The sequence below is a fragment of the Cyanistes caeruleus genome, chromosome 4 (assembly GCF_971803275.1).
Source record: "Cyanistes caeruleus chromosome 4, bCyaCae1.hap1.1, whole genome shotgun sequence".
Classification (NCBI taxonomy): Eukaryota; Metazoa; Chordata; class Aves; order Passeriformes; family Paridae; genus Cyanistes; species Cyanistes caeruleus.
In genome coordinates, this window is record NC_141704.1 from 43,209,249 (window position 1) to 43,230,290 (window position 21,042).

At 35.5% G+C, this 21,042-nt stretch overlaps 1 protein-coding gene across 1 annotated transcript in view; it reads right to left on the minus strand.

Moving 5' to 3' along the window:
• Positions 1-21,042, minus strand: part of PTPRQ (protein tyrosine phosphatase receptor type Q) — a 122,960-nt gene that overhangs the window by 51,616 nt on the left and 50,302 nt on the right. The window contains exons 35-42 of the mRNA XM_086884201.1: positions 20,408-20,568; positions 18,697-18,842; positions 11,638-11,803; positions 10,871-11,161; positions 10,363-10,638; positions 9,422-9,573; positions 7,658-7,799; positions 5,826-6,095 (exon numbers count right to left, since the gene is read on the minus strand). Of these exons, the coding sequence (XP_086740327.1) occupies positions 5,826-6,095; positions 7,658-7,799; positions 9,422-9,573; positions 10,363-10,638; positions 10,871-11,161; positions 11,638-11,803; positions 18,697-18,842; positions 20,408-20,568 (1,604 nt within the window). The remainder of the gene's footprint in view (positions 1-5,825; positions 6,096-7,657; positions 7,800-9,421; positions 9,574-10,362; positions 10,639-10,870; positions 11,162-11,637; positions 11,804-18,696; positions 18,843-20,407; positions 20,569-21,042) is intronic.

Genomic DNA, 21,042 nt, shown 5'->3' on the forward strand with positions numbered 1-21,042 from the left:
AAGTTAACAGAAAGCTAAACACCTAAACAGAAGTTAGTTTGGCAGATTTTGGCCCTATGCCTGTCTGGCTACAATGCTAAACAGCCCTTCCAAAGCTGGTGGACTGCTCTGAGATTAAGTTTTTATTTAATAACATAAATGAAAGGAAATTCTTGGTAGAAAAAGCGCTAGCACATTGCAAACACTCATATCAAGTCGAAATTGACCGGTAGAACTGGTTTAAACTAACAAAAACTCTTGGTAGAAAAAAACCTTATTCGCAATGCAAAGATAACCTAAGGGCAGCAAAGGACACACACACAAATCTTCTGAGAAAAGAGAGGTTATGGCTTTCTGTGGAGACTTTTGTGGAAAGCAACAACTACAGCTGCACGGGCCGCGAACAGAAGACGGTAATATGATATGGCATAGTTCCTAACAAAGTTAATAAAAAAAAGTCTGCCTACAGAACAGCTGCTTGTAGCTGGAGTTTGGATTAAAAGAACTGCGGCAGCCTAGAAGTCTGTTGGGCGGTATTAAGAGCATCAATAGCAGGAAAGTGAAGAACAAAGTAGAACCGACAGCAGTGGGCACACACCAAAAAAAAGTCTTCAGAAAATAGAAATAACTGAAAAGAAAATAAATATTCAGTATTGATTATCTCTATTAAATTTTGAAAGCTTAGTGACGTAAATGAATTCCATTGAAGGTTAAGCTTATAACCCAGACCATACTAAATATTAATGAAGCACAGAATGCTAACTTCTGGAGGACTCATCATGATATAAAGTCCTGCTCAGTATGAATAAGTACATCATGAATAGGAACCAAATTATTTTGCTAACATAAAGATGTAAAAAACTGTAGACTATTTTTCCCATGACTTGGGATTGACACTATCAGACATGCTTCAAAGGAAATCGCACAGTTAAGAGTATGTTTTAAAAGAGCCTCTCTGGACCATGTTTCTCAGTCCTTAGCCCACTAGAAAACTCAGTCTCCAGCTGTGGGATCTGAGTACTGAAAAATCAAATCATGCAAATCTAGAGAGAAGTGCACTTCTTTAAGCTAAAAAGAGAAGTAGTGAAAAGCTGCCTGTACTCAAGTCTTAGAGTACAAACTTTCCATTAAACTAAAACAGACTGCTTTTCAGTGAACATTGTATTTGGCCTATAGATGCTATCCATGTCAGCTTTGTACATATATGTCACCACCATTTCTTATATATTAATGCAGAGTTGACCTAGTCCTTACAAAAAAGACAAAAATTCCTTTTTAACACTGATTTTTATCAACCTTCTTATAAAAATAACACCAGTACAATTTCATTGGCAGCAACCAAGTGATCCTGCTTTTTTCTAGTGAAGATTTTCCATCAGCCTTAAAGCCATTGACTTAAATTTGGACCAAACAGCTAATCAGAAGATGTAAAGAAAACCATATTACATAAAGAAAATCCATATTAATAAAAAAAATACATCTGGAGAAAAAAAATTAGTTATCTTGGAAAGAAGTGGTTCAAAGATTCTTGTTCCTAATTCACTCTGCAAATTTTGGATGATTTTACTTTAATACAATTTCGAAATGTGAGCTTGGAGCAGGGACTGAAGATGTGAAACACACAGCCCTTTTCTGCATTAGTGACAGGGGACACTGAAGCTCTGCCATTTCCAATAGAGTGACTCTGCAGCAGGCTGATTCCTCAGAATCACCAGGGCAAACACATCTGCACTGCACATCCCACTTGCAGCCCTAAGAACCACTTGAGGGCATGGGTTTAGATATTCTTACAGTGCATCACAGTCATCTGTCATTTCCTTCACTACTTAATGAAGAAAATCATGTAACTCCAGCTCAGAGCTGTCATGAACTGACAGATCCTGAGAAAAGGATTTATGGTGAAGATGGCTTTAAACTCTTGCTATGTTTTGTGCTTCTCAAAGTTTTGATTACAAAAAGCCTGTATTTTCCAGTGAGAACCTCCATACTCCAGATACAAATCCAGAACCTTTAGAGCATTCCTTGTGCAGAGAGTAAAGACATTTTGTGCACATGTAACAAAAGATGATGCCAATTTTCCACCTCCACACCAAAAGACCTGAGAAACTTCCCCATCACCAATTCACCTTTAGGCACTACTCTTCTTTATTCACAAGGCATACATCTGTGTATAACTACAAGTTATTAATGGCCTTGAAAATGAAGCCCAGATTAAATGAAAAAATGCTTCTTGGACAAATTTCTAGCCATATTTCTTTTAAAGGTAAGATATGAAAGAATGTCTGTTTAGCAGAAAACAAATGGTGGGGACTGTCACCAGAATACAGTGGGGGCCTCAATGTCATCTAAGCCTGTGTTCAGGTATGAGACTAGCAGTAAAGGGGAGTGGGGGAATTACTCTGTGTATCTTAATACTGCAATCAATATCATTAATATTCTCATGAAATAATGAACAGTCTATAAAGAAAAATCTAAATGAAAAAAATTAAAGCAAAAGCAGTTTTCTTTTTATTATTCATGCTTTGGATATCCCCAACTGGCTTTTTAATTGTTCTATTTGTATTGTAAACGGAACAACTGTTACACTTGCCTCAGATTTGTCAGTTAACTGAATATTCATAGTTTTGATGTGCCTTTTGGAGAAGTTTCCTTCTATTTCATGGCTGTCTCTTGCTTCTAAAAATTCACTCAAGCTTAATAAAATTTCATTTTAGTATGTGCATTATCTTGAAGATAATCCAAGGATATCTATTCAGTCATAAAATCCTAACTCATTTACACATGTATATGTATATTATATTCTCTTTCATATTCCTTATAATGTATTTAATCACAAACTAATACTACCACTACAAAGCTGACAGCTTTTATAACATACTGCAGCCTGGCAGAGGTGGTTTACCAAGACAATGGAGCTAGATTAGACACAAAACAGTACTAATCTCCTCATAAATTTCAGCTTCATGATTCATGTTTAATTGTACCCAGATATGAACAAATTTACCTCAAAAAGGTAAATAATCTTGCCAAGAATTTAAAGGTCAAATGCTATGCAGTGGGACACTGAGCCAAATTCGATTTCACTTTATGTCAGAAATAAATGCATTGCAAGTGACTCAGTGCTGGCTACATATTCTGTGACTAATCTTAGACCACCATAAATAAGAAGCTGACAACAGCTATAAAACTGTTTCCATTCCCATCCATGAATCTCCAATTCCTAGTATCCAGTCACTACAAAACAATTCATGCAAACACATACCTAAGGAAATGTCCTAATAATAACTAGTTTGTTGTAAATATGACTAAGCAACAACAAAGCAAGAAAGGGTTAGTGCAGAGTTAGTGGCAAAAAGTACATGTGTTGGAGTATAAATCCTTCACTTAGGAAAACTCCCAGTGATAAGACACATAAAACAAATACTGTTAAAAAAAAAAAAGTCTAGTTTGGGTTTGTTCCCCTGCTAGCACAACTCTTTATAACACTATAAGACACTACCAGTCACTCCCTAAAGCCCAGGCTTAATCCACAGCTTTCTCAGTCTTTCCTCAAGGACTAACTAAAAGCTAATCCCAAATTTCCCAGAAATCCCAACAGTTAACTTTCTCAGGTGTCAGGGCTCTTTAACACTGCTAGAAGCCTTTCCCCCATCCTCCAAGGTGTGAAGCACCTGGGAAGTCTCCTGTTGTCCTCTGTTACCAGAGGGTAACATCCCTCCTATGCAACTATCTCCAAGTCTGAACTCCACCCCAAGTTCAGTCTTGCTCTGCCTCTGAGGGTTGGCTGTTCAGCAGCCGTGGTGTAAAAGAAAGCTTTGAGTGTTGCATTTGAGAAATGCTCAGAAACGCAGAGGAGCACACTAACTGCATCAAACACAGCAGCTCAGCTAACTACATTATTTCCAGCCAACACTGTCAAATGTTGTGTAAAAGTATGCTCTTCCCTAATACTTAAACAATTCCTTTGCCTTTTCAAAATTGGATTTTGAGCCCTGCTGAAGAACAGAAGTTTCTGAACAAACAAGACGACAGATGAAGCAGGCATATGTCTTAAATTGCCAAGGTTCTGGACAGAAGGGGACCAGCAGGGATCACAAACTGGCAGCATTTGTAAGGGAACTGTTGATGAGAAAGCCAATTTAGACTGAACATTTTTATCAGAAATGTGTATGAATGTGCCACGTCATAGTTCAAATAACAGATGTGGCCAGGCTTTAGTGGGATAGACTGTATTAGGAGGAGGGACAGTCATCAAAGTACAACCCTGGCAATTTTCACAATGTTGGCCAAAATATGCCAGCAAGGGGCTTGTCCTCATTTGGAGCTCATCCATTTGATCTGGAACCAAAGCAGAAGTAGCTCAGCTGGCAACACAGACATGGTCTAGAGTCATTCAGACATGCACATCCACAAGTCTAATTTTAAGAAGTGGGGAAATCAAAGCTCATAATGGGAGACCAAGGCTCTGTGGACCAGAAGGATCCAGTGGAGGTGCATGTCACCCAGGAAGCTAGCAACAGGAAATCTAAGAGTAAGGGTAAGTCTGATCTCCAAGTTCAATGTCTGACCCAAGCCTGCATGGCCAAGCTGCTCCCCTCCATTTGCCATCCTGAACCAAAACCTTTTTGCTGACACAGATTCTTGTGTTTATTATTTGACAGATCTGAGAAAATTCACTCTTTCGTTTGAAGTATATATGAGAATGAGTGCTGCAACTCATCTTTTAACTTATCCAAAAACAGTAATAAAGTATTACAAGAGCTAGGTTTGGTTCCTAAGCCTCATGGGGCACAGTTGTGCTCCTCCACCCCATCCCTGTGTTTTCTAATTATCCAGCTTTTCTGAAATAGAGGCCTCCTCAACTCCATTGTATAAACAGATGTCACTTAATACAAAAAAAAAAAAAAAAAGAGCTAAATGCAGTAATTTATCCTGTAATTTGGTAGAAAAGTGAAATTTTATCTGGATGTTTCTTGTTTAACATAATTTTTAAATTTTTATGTTTAACTGTTACCAAAGAAGAAAAAAATCCCAAGAAATAGTCCCAAGAGTAAAAATCATCCCTGACCAGAGGACTGAAACAGGCCTTTGTTTCCTGGATTCAGATTTGAGCTCCTGTCCACTTTCAGTTTAGAAGCTAGGTACATAGCTAGTCACACAGAACTGACTCTATTTTGCACAGAATATCATCTCCACGTTTCACATGCCGACTGAAAACACTGACAAGATTAGGTGAAGGGTGAAGTGTGTATGTGGAGAGAAAAAGGAAGACAGACTTTGGGTAACAATTTTTCACTTCAATGCCAGAAAATCTGTCTACATTTTCCTTTGGATTTAGCTCACAATTTTCTTTCTTGCTTTAAAAAATCCTATCCATGGAAAGTTATTACAAAACTTGCTTGCAGAGGCTAAATTCTCAATTTCCTGAATTCTGAACAGCTTTATTGTCAATGAATTCATACCACTGTCAGTCAGTAAAAGCAAAACAACAAAAAATTTCACTTCCAAAAATTTTTTCAGACATTCAATCTCAAATATGCTAAATATACTAGGAACAAGGCAGATATTATAGAATAAAAAAAAAAAGGTGATCATAAATGAATAAAATAACTCACATAGAAAAAGATGTTCTCAGTGTGCTTTTAAAAATGGCAATTTATTCTCATCACTAGGTGTGTTCTAAAACAGGAGAAAGTGGAAGCCCTGTTTCTCTTCATTCACTATTAGCAAGAAATTTAAACAATAGAATGATTTAACAGCCTTTATTGAAGCAGTCTCTTCATGCCTGCTTGTTTCATATTCATCATTGAAATTACACTAAAAAATTAACTTAAATAATTATTTACCTTTTTCTGGAAGAGTAGTGGCATTGCATATCTGTTCTTCACCATCACCAGCAGATGTTGCAGCTTTTATTTTAATTTGATAAGTAACATTGGAAAGCAGATTTCTAAAAGTATGCAGTGTATCATGAGATGAAAAGTTTGTAGAATTTCCTTCAACTGCTATGATGTAATGTGTGATTACGCCGTTGGCTGAAGCAGGAGGGTCCCACTGCACTAGGATCGATTGCCAACTCATTGCAATACAACCAACGTTCTGTACAGCATCTGGCACTTGAAGGATACACAGACATCAAAGATTAACTTGCACACACAATTAAAATTGTAGTCACAGAACAGTATCACTAGAGAAGCAGACCCAATGTTCAGAGCAAGAGTCAAACACTGCATTGTCAAATTAATAAAAGAAGCACGTTGAAAGGATGAAACTATGACTTTGTCCTAATTGGATTGTTCATTTCCAGCTACTGTGAATATAACTGATGTTAGTATTGAGACAGAAGAGGCCATCTGTCTGTCTTCTTCCTAACTGTGTGCTTCAGTTTTGTTTTCCCAACAAAACCTTTTGCTCATATTTTCCCCTTTTTTTTTAAAATACAGTATACTGTAACATATACAACATACATACTCCATAAACCTACTCCATATATATAGCAACAATATCAACAGCAGAAGTTCCTTATTTATCTGTTTCCTTATTTGCCTTATTTCTTTCAGGCACTATATCACACTTGTTGTACAGAAATCACTGGGCAGGTTTCATAGCTCTCATATCAATTCTTTTAACTTACTGTTCCCCATATATTTGCTGAAGAAATTTTTATTCCATCAGAAGACATTTTTTAAATGCTCATAAAAAATTAATGAAAGTAGAAAATATTATAATCATGTTGAAAATAGAGCAATTATTTATGAACTGGTTAAAGAGAACTGAAGAAAGTACCAGAAGTGCAGAATGTCAGTGATGAAATGAAACAACTGATAGATGACCATGGCTCTTGAGGTGGACCACCTTCAGCTGCAGGGGTCCAACAGCCAAACTGGACCAGCTCAGTGACAGTGCAGATTTCTGATGGTGTAACTTTTTCCCAGAATCTCTGCTTTACAGGTTCTGGAAAGAATCTTTCACTGGAAATGTGATCTTAGCAGACCTGTAGTCATCATATGGGATCATTTTATTTTGGGGTCTGCTCCCTTTGCTAACAGTGTAAAGGAACCTGGGACCCCCTAACCCATGTTTGTCCCCGGCCCTGACAGCTCTTACAGAGCCTGGGGACTGCTCTGAGTTGCAAAGGAGCTACAGTTTTGCACAACAAACAGTTTCACAAACCCACAGGCTCTCTGTAGTGAATGTAAAGTATTTTACTCTTAGTGGCTAGCTTCCTTTCTAAAATACATTATAAAAAACACTAGTTAAAAATTTATATTTGTCTAATATAATTTCCAGTTCATTTGCCAATCTTTTGTCCAGCTGCTTTCGATACTGCTAATGTTCCAGTTATTTTCACAGGGATCTGAATTGCTGCTTTGATCTGCAAAGACTGATACCTATCTAATTTTCCTCCCTTTATCTGTGTTGCTATTAAAAGATTTATAGTAGCCATATAAGCCTCTCATTTCAGATGAGGACATTTTTAATTCTACACTTCCGAAATCAGACTTCAAACCAAGTCTACAATAGGAATATGAATCAGTGCTACACAGGCAAGAGACAATGACTAAGTGTTAGGTTATGTTTTCTTTGGACAGAAGAGGAATACTTTTGTTCAGCCATACAAGGAAAAAAATATTAATATATTTAAAACTGACAGAACTTAGAAAAAGTCACATCTAACCTGATTCCATTGTTGTAAATTGGACAGCATTACTGAACTGATTGCCGTTCCCAAGCTTGGTAAATGCAGAGACACTGATAAAATAGGGGCTGTATGGGTCTAATCCAACAAGGTTTGTCTCATGGTTTGAACCTGAAATGTTCTTAAGGAAAGAAATATTATTAGTACACAATTAACCTCTAGAAACCTTGTGGACTTCACTTTGAACCTACTGAAGTGAACAGAAGATTTACAGCCATAGTTTTGCCTCTTATACTCTGAGTAGTATTCAGTCAAATACTGAAAACCATTTCCAGCTTCACATCAACCCCTCTCACCTTCTACTACATTGCTACACCTCTGCAGTGGAAGGGGTCATGGGTCATAGTTTCTACATAGATTGATGAAGAGTTAAAACTAGCAAACAACAACAAAAAACTAAAACTAAAAGCAAAACTGAAACAACAAAAAACCCTCAGCTCAGTTCCTTGGATATGTTTTTCCCAGACCATGCAAGGCATAGTTGTTCAAATGGTAAGATTATAATAACAGCAAGGAAAGAGCTGAATTTCAGCAAGAAATTCTGATGAACATCTTGTGGGATCCAAGCTATCAGAGAATTACAGTACCTAAACACAGTATTTCTATATAAATTTCTTTCTCTGCCTTGCTGCCACAACCTAAATCTAATTTCTTGCCCATAAACCACTACAAAACATGAAGAAATGTAGGGCATAGCTGACACATTCAAGTGCTTCAGCCCGTTTCTGTATTCTAATTTAATCTGAGTCTGCCTCAAATGGAGAGATCTTTGGTGGTTTCTATGAATACCCAAAGAATGTGTTTCTAAAGGTAGCTGGCTGTAGAATCCACAGTTCCCCTTTCATGTGTGCACGGTGGCCTTTCAAGTATTATGGAAGAAACTGGGATGATGCCAGCACTTCCACATAAGGGAATAACAGCAGACCTCACTGCAGCAATGCCTTGTCCTGCAGATTTTACAAGCATCTCAGATAAGCAGGGCTCACTATATAGTTTCTAAGCTTGAGATCCAATCCTGACCTCAGCTTGCTGCTTTTGCAGTTCATGGAGCATTTCCTGAGGCCATGCAAGCAATCAGATTTAAGCCTTGATCAAATGTTGTATGTCATAAAATTACAGATTAATAGTTTGGTTTGAGTTGGAAGGAACCTTAAAGATCATCCACTTCCTACCCCCATATTTTGAGTAGGGAATCTTCCATAAGATAGGGTTACTCAGAGCTCCACCCATCCTGGCCCTGAACATTTATATAGCATCAATTTCAGTCACAATTTATTCAGTTCTTATTGTGCCATTTTTTCTTTTTTCTTTTTTTTTTTTGAATGAAGACCTCTGAACAGTTTTTACATTTTTTTTAAGATGACTAGGAGTTACTGCTTTTTTGAATCTTGAAAGTCAATAGGTACTAAATAGCTAAACAAAGGTAGCCACAAAGCAAGTAACTTCTGTAATTTTCTAACATCAAGCTTACATTAAAATACAAATTAAGATTAATAAATCTCACCATTAATGAAACATTAGAAGCTCAAAGCATATTAAAATCTTAAAATTTTTCCTGTTAAATTTGAAAAATTAAATTGCAGATATAGTGGGGAGGAAAATAAACTGTCTTAGCAAATAGGAACTTACAGGAGCTTCATAATTCTCGGAGCATAACAGTCATTTAAAATATATGCAGTATTTTTTTTCCTAAATTATGACAAAATATTTTAAAAGATTATGCACTTTTAATTAAAAACATACCCAAAAAAATAGTTTTTCAGTGTTGTTTTGATAAATCTTGAAATTATATCTCATAATAACACCATTTGACTGGGGACTTGGATCCCATTTTAGCCACACAGAATCTGCGGTGTAGTTGATAATGGTCAAATTCTGGGGTGGAGCTAATGGCACTGCAAAAGAGAAATGTTATTGAGTTCCAAATCACAAATAATCCAGGCAAAACAATACACTTCAGACGTGCAGGAGAACGTAAGTGCTTTTGTTAACATTTATATCTGAATTCAAGCTAACAATACTTCATTGCTATTTCAATATCTTTTCTTCCTCTTTGACATGAAACAAATTCCATTAATCCAGAATACATGTTTAGTCAGCAAGGGATCTTCTTAGAGATCTAACAAATCTATTAATCACTTAAACATCCCTACTGTCAGAACTAAGGCATTTAACAGAAGTCACATTACATATAGAACTGGAACGCGATACACTTTGCTTCCTACACCATATATGGAGCACAACACATCATATGTTTAAAAGATGTGTAATTTACCATGCAGGAGAGAGGAGGTCCATGTAAAGGAGAACTGTGTGAATGTGTCAGAAATATTTCCATGTTTTATCATTTTTAAATTACATGGGGGGATGAAGAGAAATGTACTGTTGCTTGCTTCAAAATCCCTGACACTCTGCAAACCATAACACATTCCAAAGGCAGAAGATATTTCTTCATGGAGTTATTTTTGTAATCCTATGCAGAATGTGACCTCCTCTTGCACACTGTGGCAGGAGGAGGAGCACTCAGGAAGCACTTGCCTTGAAGTGTTTCCTTCTTCTGAAAGCTCTTCATTCACAGACCAATGGAAAATTAATTCTTCATAACAGGTCTGATGCTCAGATCTAAGATGGATGCAGTAACACAGGCTGATATTTTGAAGCTGGTTACAAATGAATTTTCTCACCTGACTCATCTGTGTAGAACTGAAGCACAGCAGGTGGACCAGGTCCTTTTATTGTTCTGGCAGCTACATAACTGCTGTACAGTGTGAATGGCAGAAGGTCTTCCAAAATAATAAAATTATCGGTGCTAGAGAATGAGCTATTCCTTTCTGGCCCAAATAGATTTAAATCATAACGTATTATAATACCATTTGGCTTAACAGGAGGGTCCCATGAAAGCATAACTGAGGTAGTTGAGAGATTTGAAAATTTTTTGATTACAGGCGCTGATTCTGGGACTATATAAAGAAATAAGAAAGAGAAAAACAAGGATAATCTCAGAAAAATATGAGGTACAATAAAAAATTCTATTTCATGGTCTTAGAAATGTGCAGCAGTTGTTTGTGTCACTGTATAACAAAAACCTTAAGTCAGGCAAGAAAAAATAAACACTTTTTTTTTCTTTTAGAAAGTTCTTTTTTGTTTTTTTTATACATTTCCTTAGGAATTAATAAAATATCTTAATCTTACCATCTTCATCAGTTCTTATATGAAGACTTAGAGTATGCCGTTCAGAAGATCCTTTATCAGTGGCTGGTGTGATTTTCAGAAGGTAATCAGTATATTTCTCCAGATCATCAAAAATTATGCTTGTGTTGTAAGTAAGGAAAGATAATATCTTACTGGTTCCCAGTTGCATTAAACTTAGAGAAACATGAAAGAAGACTAAGCCATTTGGCTGGGATGGTGGAAGCCAGCTTACATTTACAGAAGATGAGGAAATGTTTTGATAGACCAGATTTTCAACAAAACCTTCTGGGACTATGAGAGATAATAAGCAAAAAATTAAATGCATGGATTACAGTAAAAAAACATCCAAACCCCAACCAGAAATAACTGCTCAAAATATAATTAGTCTGAAAATGTCAGTTGGAATATTTTCTACAACTTTTAAAAATCATTTTTGTTTCAATATCAAAAGGAAAATAGTTGAAGGCATATATGAATAATCATTTCTGTTAAATTTGTTTAGGAAAAGAGTCTTAATGAAAGGTTATGACAATAATTTTATTTCTTGTATCCACAGAGGCTTGTGCTCTATGTTCTTAGAATTTCAGAGACTCAAATCAAAATACCTTCCTTGCAAAGATAAATATTGCAGCACTGAAAACCACACTTAATGGTATTTTTTTAACTTTGCCAGTTAACAGTAAAATATTTTTAAAGTTAGAGAATATTTAATAAATATTTAATAAAATCACTGATATACAGAGAACACTAAAAAAGTATTAACTTACTATCCTGATCTGTATAAACATCTATTTTTTCACTGGTTTTGTTTCCATCTCCAAATGCTGTGCTTGCAGTTAACCACAAAGTATAATGGCTGTATTTTGCCAAGTCATCCAGCACTACAATTGGAGACGCACTGACGTTGCTGTCAATACCATAACTTGTGAAATTCTAAAGAGAGAGAGAAAAAAAGAAAATGTTAGCACTTAAAATGTTTTTTATTCATTGATTTCACTTTCTAGTTCCCCATTTAGCCATCACCACCAGCAGCAGAAATGATTTACCATACTCAGAAGACATAAACCTATGCTTTGACTCCTAATGAGTACTGATTTTTCTGAAATTCTCGATTTTATGTCTGTTGTTACTCCTTGTAAGTACTACAGAGCACATAATTGGCTTCTCCTTTTGTTTGTAATTTTTGAATGCAAATTCAGAGATTAAAACTGTAATATTGCAGTGTGTTTATCCATAATTCATCAAGAAAAAAGTAAGATCTGCTAGCTGCTGATTACATGAATCACACATGCCTTGATCAGTGTTAATCAAACCAAAGGACTCCTCTCTAATCCAATTTTATGAGAGTAGATTTTGAACTTAAAGCTTTCAGTGGCAGAGATCTCACTGTACCACTTGATAAACTGTTCCTTTTGCTAGTTGTCCCTTGCAATAACACCATGACACTATCTCTAAGGAAACAGCCACAGTGAATGGACCATGTTAAACTGAAGGCATCAACAGAACTTCTTTCCTTTCTGCAGTTACTTGTTAATGAAAGGATAGCAACAGAACCTAGTCACACAGTCTTTTGAGCTATATTAAAAAATGTCATTAATACTGTGGCTACAGCAGTAAGCTAGTGCCTCAGATCAACACCTTTAAGGAGGCTATTCCTGTTTAAAATCAACCATTTTGGAAGATAAAAATAAAATACATACAGCCTATTATTTATGTGAGTTTGGCTATACCACATACATGAATGTGTTGAATCATCCACTGCTTTACAGGAACCTGACTTAGATGATCCAACACAGTTTGGCTCATGGTTTGAAAATTGTTGAGAAGTTATTTAGCCCATAAGCATATTCAGATCAAGCACTGGGTAGGAAGTCAAATCTTTGCTGCTGATTCAAGGAGCTAGTGGCATGCCATGGAGCCAGCCACCTTGCCACCTTGCCCCATTGAGCAGATGACATGGACAGCACTTCTCAGGACCAAAGAAGTCCTAATTTTTCTGCACAGCAATATTTTAAAGGGTAAGCTGGATTTTGACCAACCCCCTGATGAATTCCAGCTATTTGGCCTGCCCCCTGGTTTTGGTGTTAGATCAAATCCACACCCTCCACTTTTTTAAAATCCAAGCTAGCTTTAAAATGAATGTTTTTTCTGGAAAAGAGAGGCTGTGAGAGTAAGCTTACTAAAGCAGGAGAAAGGCAACAGAAATATTTGGGTATTAAAATTTAGAAATACTACATATAAGCATAGGCATGCTAAAAGTGTATACTGAAAAATGGATTATATTTCTCATTTCTCAAGTTCCTACTGAAAAAAACCACTGTTATATGCTCTATCACACAGCTGAAACAGTACTGTGCAAACTGATAGTTCAGTATGCAATCTTGATGTCTGTCACCAATGCATATCAATTTATATATCTAATATAGCACTTCACCAGTTTTTTGGTAAAATATTTTTATTTTTGCAGAAAATGATAGGTGACACTCTCATTCATTTCCCTGAGATTTTTATACCTGTATTTGAAGATCTAGTTTTGCCTGCAGACACTGACATAAATAAGTAAACAGTTTGTTTTGCAATGAAAACTTAAGCCTTTGTTTTGAATGCAGAACAGAAGCTGCACATATTGTGAACATAATTTTTTATATCCACTCTCATTAACTGACTATAAGCACACTGTTAGTTTTTCCCAATAGATCAGATTAAGTCAACACAGATCAAAATACAAAAAGAATCCACCTTAATATATGACTTTCTTCTAGAAGTAGTTTGGATTTCATGCTAGCTTCATACTTAACTGAAAGAGGCTGGAAAGAGCTTTGTGTTACATTTTGTAAGTTAAAATACAGGAATCTGTTGATCAGATTCTAAGGTATTCATTTTAACTTTCCAATACTCAAGCAGAGTATGACAGAAAATGGCATCTGGCCCAGAAGAAGCATTCTAATACCATCCTGTTGTTACTACTACTATTATTATTATTATTATTATTATTATTATTATTATTATTATTATTACTGTTGTTAAGAATAATTAGTAATTTATAATATCTAATAATCAGATTTTTTTAAAATTAGACCTTAAATAATTACCTTACTTAAATAATTACCTTTTCAAGGTAAAAATATCAAGGCTACCACATCAAGTTCTGATACTAGATTTAATGGGAGCTTATTGGTATGAACAGCTGAAAATTCAACTCTTAGTTTAAAAAGACCTTTACAATTTAGCCAGCTGTCTGGCAGTTAAGGACTCAGTGAACCAACGTGAATATTATTAACAGGGTTTTGGTGGGTGAACAAAAACTATTTTAAGATGTAGTTCTTTTACTGTGAGGAGTCCAAGGAGTTGAGATATCTCAAACTACTGATATGACAAAATATTGGGAAAAAAAAAGGAATGCATAATTAAAAGTAACAGTGTGCAGGAGGAACTGTGTGGGTACAAACTAAGAAAAGATGAAACTTGTACTAATTGTACCCTGGGGATAGAAGACTATAGGAAGTTTAACAATTAACTGTGGCCACAGATGAAAGCAAACAGCTTAGGATCTTTGGCTACAGCTGAAGAAACTCTTCCTTCTGTCCCTTTCTTCATCCATACATGAAAGAAGTTTTGACATAGCAAAGTATCAGATTATTAAAAGTAGCTAAGTGTAAGCAATACACTCAAGCCATGAAAGTGTCAGTAGAAACTAGTATCTTCTTCACGTCAGGAAGCGGCAGATATTTCCAGTGGCATAAAGCTGTAATTAGCTGTATATGGAAAACATGGTGGTGCTCTTCTTCACTGTTAACCCCTTTCTTTTTTTAGGTTCATTGTATTGCATTCTTCTTTTGAGTCTGAGGATCACATGCTTGACTCTGGGAATCAGGTGAACTTGGTGACAGTGTGAGGGCTAATTCAAGATATCCTTCAAGGAGCATAATATTCACTGTTCCAGTAAAAACCTAAGTGAAGTTATTTCCTTTTTGTCTGCTGTACCATTCTGAGACCAGCTTTTTTAAAATTTACAGTAGGGAAGTTCCCCTTTTTATCCCTACTTTGGTTATACTGGTGAAAGAAAATGTTTGATTGTTAAGTAATACAGCACATTGTTTGCATCTCTTGTCTTGATCCCTAGGGTACACCAAGCTGAATTTCACTCTGAACTGCATCCAGTCAGGATCACTTTGCTTGGCTTGAGGTAGAGGCTGGATGATTCAGGGTTGGATATTCTGTTGCTGTAAGGATCATAGACTTTTTTTCAGTCCTCGCCCCTGGTTCCATTGTCTGATTTGTTAGAGCAGGACAGTTTTCATCTGTACTGCAGTTCCTACACTGGGGTAATTTACTGAAGCATATATTTATTTTTTTAATTAATATCTTTCCTACTTTCTTGCTAATCAGAACATAAGTATATAGAGATTGAGTAACAGTGTTCATTCAAGTCAATGATATCTTTCATAGATTGATATATTTAGCCAAGAGACGTTACTTCCATACATAGAGTCTTTGATTTATTTCCTTGATAGGACTGAGAATTTGGGCAATTTTATTGCTTCAAGCACCAGGCAAGGCACTGTGGAGCAAAACTTGCAAAGCTGCAATTGCAAACAGTGAAAGCTTGAACTGTAGGAACCCAGCAGTGTCACAGAGAAGTGATGTGAAGGAGAGGTGCAGTGTCACATCATCAGTGAAGGACTCTGTCAGCATACATGTCATATCATTACTGCACTAGGACAGGGTAAATACACCAAGAAGTAGCATTTTCCCTAGACCTGTGACAGCAGAAAATGAAAGATAAAGCTGAACTGGAACCTAAACTAATGCAGGTGATGGTTTCTTCTAGTTGGCTACCAGTCGTTCCTCCCTCTCTGACACATTTTCTTTTACTACTGTCAGCATCCCCATAGAAACAGCCCACTGTTCTTCCAAAATCCTTAAATCTAATCTCCATCACTAAATATTTCCTTCTGCTATTCTGGTCTTGAAACTTAGGTCTGAGCACCCCAGGCCTTCTGACTTGACAGCTGCAGTGTTATTTTTCATGTACACCAGTAAAGAAAAGAAACTATACATTATTTTTCTGACTGATGAGGGTACATAAATTTTCCCTTTTTCACAGAAAACTCAAGTTTCTGCATCATGTCAAGGAGTAAACTCTGTCTTTTATCTCAGGTCTTTTTTATATTTGGGTATTTTTTTCCCTAAACAAAATGAGTCACTCTGCAGCTAGTAACTTCCTAGTTTTAACATATTAATAGTCAGAGGTTTATATTAATTAGATTTTAATATGCCTGAGCATTCTGAGAATGTGTGAAAAGTGAGAAATTGAAACAACAGAACAGCACAAATTTTTATGACTTTTGTATCCATTTTGTATCTATTTGTATCTATATATTTCCGATTATTAGAGCACTAGGACACATTAATTTGCTTGATATTCTTCAGCAAGGGTGTTCATTCATGCATCTAAAAGATATGCTATAAGACTTGGACCTCTGGCATTTTGTCCTGACAAAGAAACAGGGGAAAGATTGATAGATAATGGCTGCCCACAATGTGAAATGTGAAAAGATCACCTATTTCTTCAATTCTCCTGTATAGTTTCTCAAACTGAAAATACAGTTTGCTTAAACATAAGCAGATGGTGACCTCGACGCAGAGTATTTCAGCCGAGGATTCTTTCTTTCCAAATGTGTGCAATACAAAACTTAGCAACAGACCCTGCTGTTACATGGTTTTACTTCTAAGTTACAGATAGTTGTAACCTATATGTATGCATACTTATGCAGCTTACATGTCTTTATATATCACATATATATTTTTATATATATAGTCACATATCAGGCTGACTTTCACACATGCGTTTCTCTGTTGTAAAAAGAGTAATATAAAATATCTGATAGAAATGAGTTGGCTTTTTTACACCTGTTTGAAATCTGTCTTGCATCCACAGGAATGCCAGGGTACAGAATAGGACTGCAGTGTAGATGTGGTAGTTGCCGTGCTAAACAGTGAGCAGACGGGAAGTGAAGGACAGAAGGAGTTCAAGGCAGCAGGCAGATTAAGATTTGATCATGATTCGAGAGATTAATGTTCATATCCCATGGGCAGTAAGAGACAGATGCAACAGCAGCTGAAACCTATCTTCTGATGGCAGAGGGATGGGATAAAAATCAAAGTCAAAAGGATGAAAATGGTAGTTTCCACATACAGAGGTAGAACTACTGTCAGCACTTTTCTGCTGACAACACATAACATGCCAAAGCAGCATTAACTTCCACTTGTGCCACCATCCTTTCCTGGCCTAACTACATCACACAGTAATAAAATTGGACCCTCACCTTACTGGGCCAATGCTACTGAGCTTCATCTTCCCTATCTTCCTCCTTTATTTCCAGAATCCTGGACACATGCCAGGGGGTTTTATCTCTCTGTGTGTTGGCTTCGCCTTACTCATTCATCTCAGAATTGCGCCTTCCTAAAAGCAGGAATAATCCAAGCCCGTTGTACCCCTCTAAAATTGCTTGAGATGTCCTTCATAGGACAGGCCAGCTCAGGTGATGCACTCATGTAAAGGTCTGTCCAGAGGTTTAAGAAAACAGCTGTTGTTAGAGCAGTGTGTGTAAACTGTAGCTGTATCCTTGATATTAATCTGTGTTCTGAAGTGTAGCCCTGATTTTAATCTCAGTCATGAATTCATGCCACAGTCCTGCTTGCACCTGGAACTACGCAGAGTATGGTAACTACATACCTCCACAGAAGTCAGAGAAGTGTGTACACTGAAGTGTGTCAGCAATTATTCATACACAGGTATGTGTAACATTTGTGAATGCATACCTCACCCTAAACATATCTTGATCATAAATTTAGGCATTCAAGGCTATTTGCCATACATAATTTTCTAATAAAAAAATAAATATAAATATAAATAAATAATAAATAAATTTTCTAATTTATATTTATATTTTATTTTTAATTTATATTTATTGTTTTTCTTCCATTAATTTATATTTCTTGGTTTTCTTCCATATTGTATACAACTTGTGACCAAAAACCCAAATAAAGGAAGCTTATTTCTCTTATTATATTTCTGTACCGTAACATATTCACAGAACAGAAAGACTATATGTAATTAATATATGTAGTAATATATGTAATTAATAAATGTAGTGCATAATTAAGAATGAAAGCAGCAACAGCAAAAAAACACTAAATGACAATGTATCATCAAAATATTATTTATAAGATTTTATTTGTCTTTTAAGCTTTAACTTCAGAATATCAATATATTTGCTTCAATATACTAAACAGTAATTTCCTTTGAGAGTAAGAAAAAGATGAAAAAAAAAATGCATTCCCTACATTCACAATACCTTCATATTTTCAATACTGTACAAACATATATTAAAAACTAAAACCAGAACCAGAAATTTATTCACATTGCTAGACTGGACTAAAAGAAACAATCTTGAGGGTGTGCTATGCATGTAGTGGGCCATGAGTCTATCCACTACATATGTTAAGTGTATAAATATATTAGGTGTATGTGTGCATATATATATATATATATATATACATGTACATAAAACTTTGCATAATGGAATATTACAAAAAATCTATTTGCTTAAATGTTAAATGATATGAATGCTCAGTGAGATGCACAATGTAACATCTATGATTACAAGACGTGCTTCTGTCTTTGTAAGTTTAAAAACTACATCATGATAAAGGAACTGTGAAAAACCAATTTATTGATGACTATAAAACTGGTTTAACCTCTAAGTAATTATTAGAATATTTCATTGACTTCTACAAAAGAATATAAAAAATAAGCTTACCTGTATGAATATTCCTGAATTGTTTTTGAAATAAACTGAGTAGTACAGTATATTTCCATTAGGCTTTTGAGGAGGAGACCAGGATAGCATTATTGATGTGGAAGTAAGGTTTCTGTATGTAACATCTTTTGGAGGATCACTTGGTGCTGGAAAAATGTTAAGTTTTAGCATACCTAAGGTGTTTGTACCTCAAGGTTTTATACACTTTAGTACCCAAGGAATATCCACTAAAATAGATTTTACAACATCCTATGGCAAATTAAATGTATTTCTGATTATGGTATAGAAACTGCCCCACAAAATAATGAAACACAACTATATCTGTAAAAATGAAATTTTAAAATACTTTTTCAACCATATTTGTATTTAGCTGCATTTTTAAACTGATAGAGCTTTCTTATAGAATTTGTCCTGTACTTACTGCTTTGCACATAGAAAATCTAATTTGCAGATATGGAAGTTGACTGAGTTAGGTTTCTATATTCCAAATACAGTTAGTAAGGGAAAAAAAAGGATTTGTTTCACAAAACCTAAGTTTAAAGCCTTTTTATCTCTGATTATAAACAGAATTTAAGCTCCCAACTCATGTAGGTGAACCAGATACTTAAGCTTGAACGGAATGATAATTTCTCTTTCTTTCTCTTTACTCAGCCTATTAAATGTGCAAGAAGACCTCTGTAAGCCTTCCTCCATTAGTCTTTATTCCTATTTTATAAAGAATAGCAGCATATTGTTCTTCTCAGTAATACAGTGATGTAGGAGAGTTAAAATCTATTCCTTTAGTCAGCTTAGGAGACTTTAAATCCATGTTTCTCTCCATCCAAGAAATTGCTCTACAGAATGTGCGGTAGAGTACTGAACGCTGTGAGTTATGTACCTCTCTTGCTTTGTACTGCTCTAGTTTGTGTAAAATATTAAAATATTAATTGGAGGGGAAACCCCAGGACCAGGTCCTTAAAGTCTGTCCCTATAAAGTCACTTCATATTTCCATACCAGCTTCAATAGCAACTGAAGATCAGCAACCTGACAATGTAGACAGATGTTGGAGGGATGGCTCACATAGATAATAATCCTCCCAGTGGCTGTGCACTAGGGAATTGTTAATATCTGTGCAGGGTGATTCTGAAGTATGCTTGCCTACTATCTGTTTTGGAACAAATTATAGCAATATGATTGATGGAAAACCAGGAAAAAAAATAAACTGAATGACTTTCAAAGCACAGTGTAAGTATGATCCTATAAGAGTCACTTTCCATGTTGGAAGTATAAAATAATTAAAACAGAACAAACAAATCAATGTATACTTACAGAGTAAATTTTCAAATTAAAAACATTTCAGTCTTGAGAGGGATACTCTAAGAAGTATTTTCCCTATCAGAAGTTATGTCACAGCTGCTTAAAGTAAGGAACTATTAAAATATATTTCAAAAATAATTTGATTTATTTCAAAGTTTAGAACAAAATTATTTGAATCTTATCTGTCCTGAAAAGAAATGTTAATTGGTTTCTCAGTAAATGCATAGAAATACCTATCACAATTTTATAGAACCATAAATACATGTATACACAAAGAGCCACAGAGACAGGTAGATTATCTCTTCTTTATAAGTCAAATGTCACCTCTACTTCAGTGGCTTTATTAACTTAAATAAGGCTGACAGAATTTTAAGGCTGAATGAAAATAAAGGTTTGTACTCTATGTAAGCTTACCTCCTTCAGAAGTTCTGAATATTATAGTATCACTTTTTATGTTGCCATCTCCAAATCTTGTACTTGCTGTTAGGTAAGCACTATACTCACAGTTATACTCTAGGTCTGTGAATTCCAGTGATGTTTCTACTACATTTACACTCCTGTTTGACATTTTATTCCTAAAGACAAAGGTTTTTATTAATTATATACACACACACCATTTCTCTATACATATATATAGTCATGGCATTTGTTGCAAAAGTGAAAAATGCAATTTCATGTTAAAAACAAGTCGTTTAGGTTTTTAAAAGAAGCTAGAATAACTTTTTGTCTTTTATGGTGAAAAGCTAATTTTTATACTGTGGCATCACAGTAGGGCTCTTCATTTTATTTCTTAAAAAAAAGCACCCCAAAACCCCACAGAAATATGTTTGCATATTACATCAACTAAGACAATTGCTATATGAAATATTTAGGAATATTTCTATATATTAACAGCTTTCAAATGGTTATGTGGTACCCTTGGGAAGGACACAGTAGGACATAACTAAACTGTCTCCCTGGACAGGAATAGCGAAATATAAAAAGATTATAGCAGGGAGCGTGCCCTACTGTGACTCTGTGAAATTGGTCAGAAGGCTGAAGTTATAAAT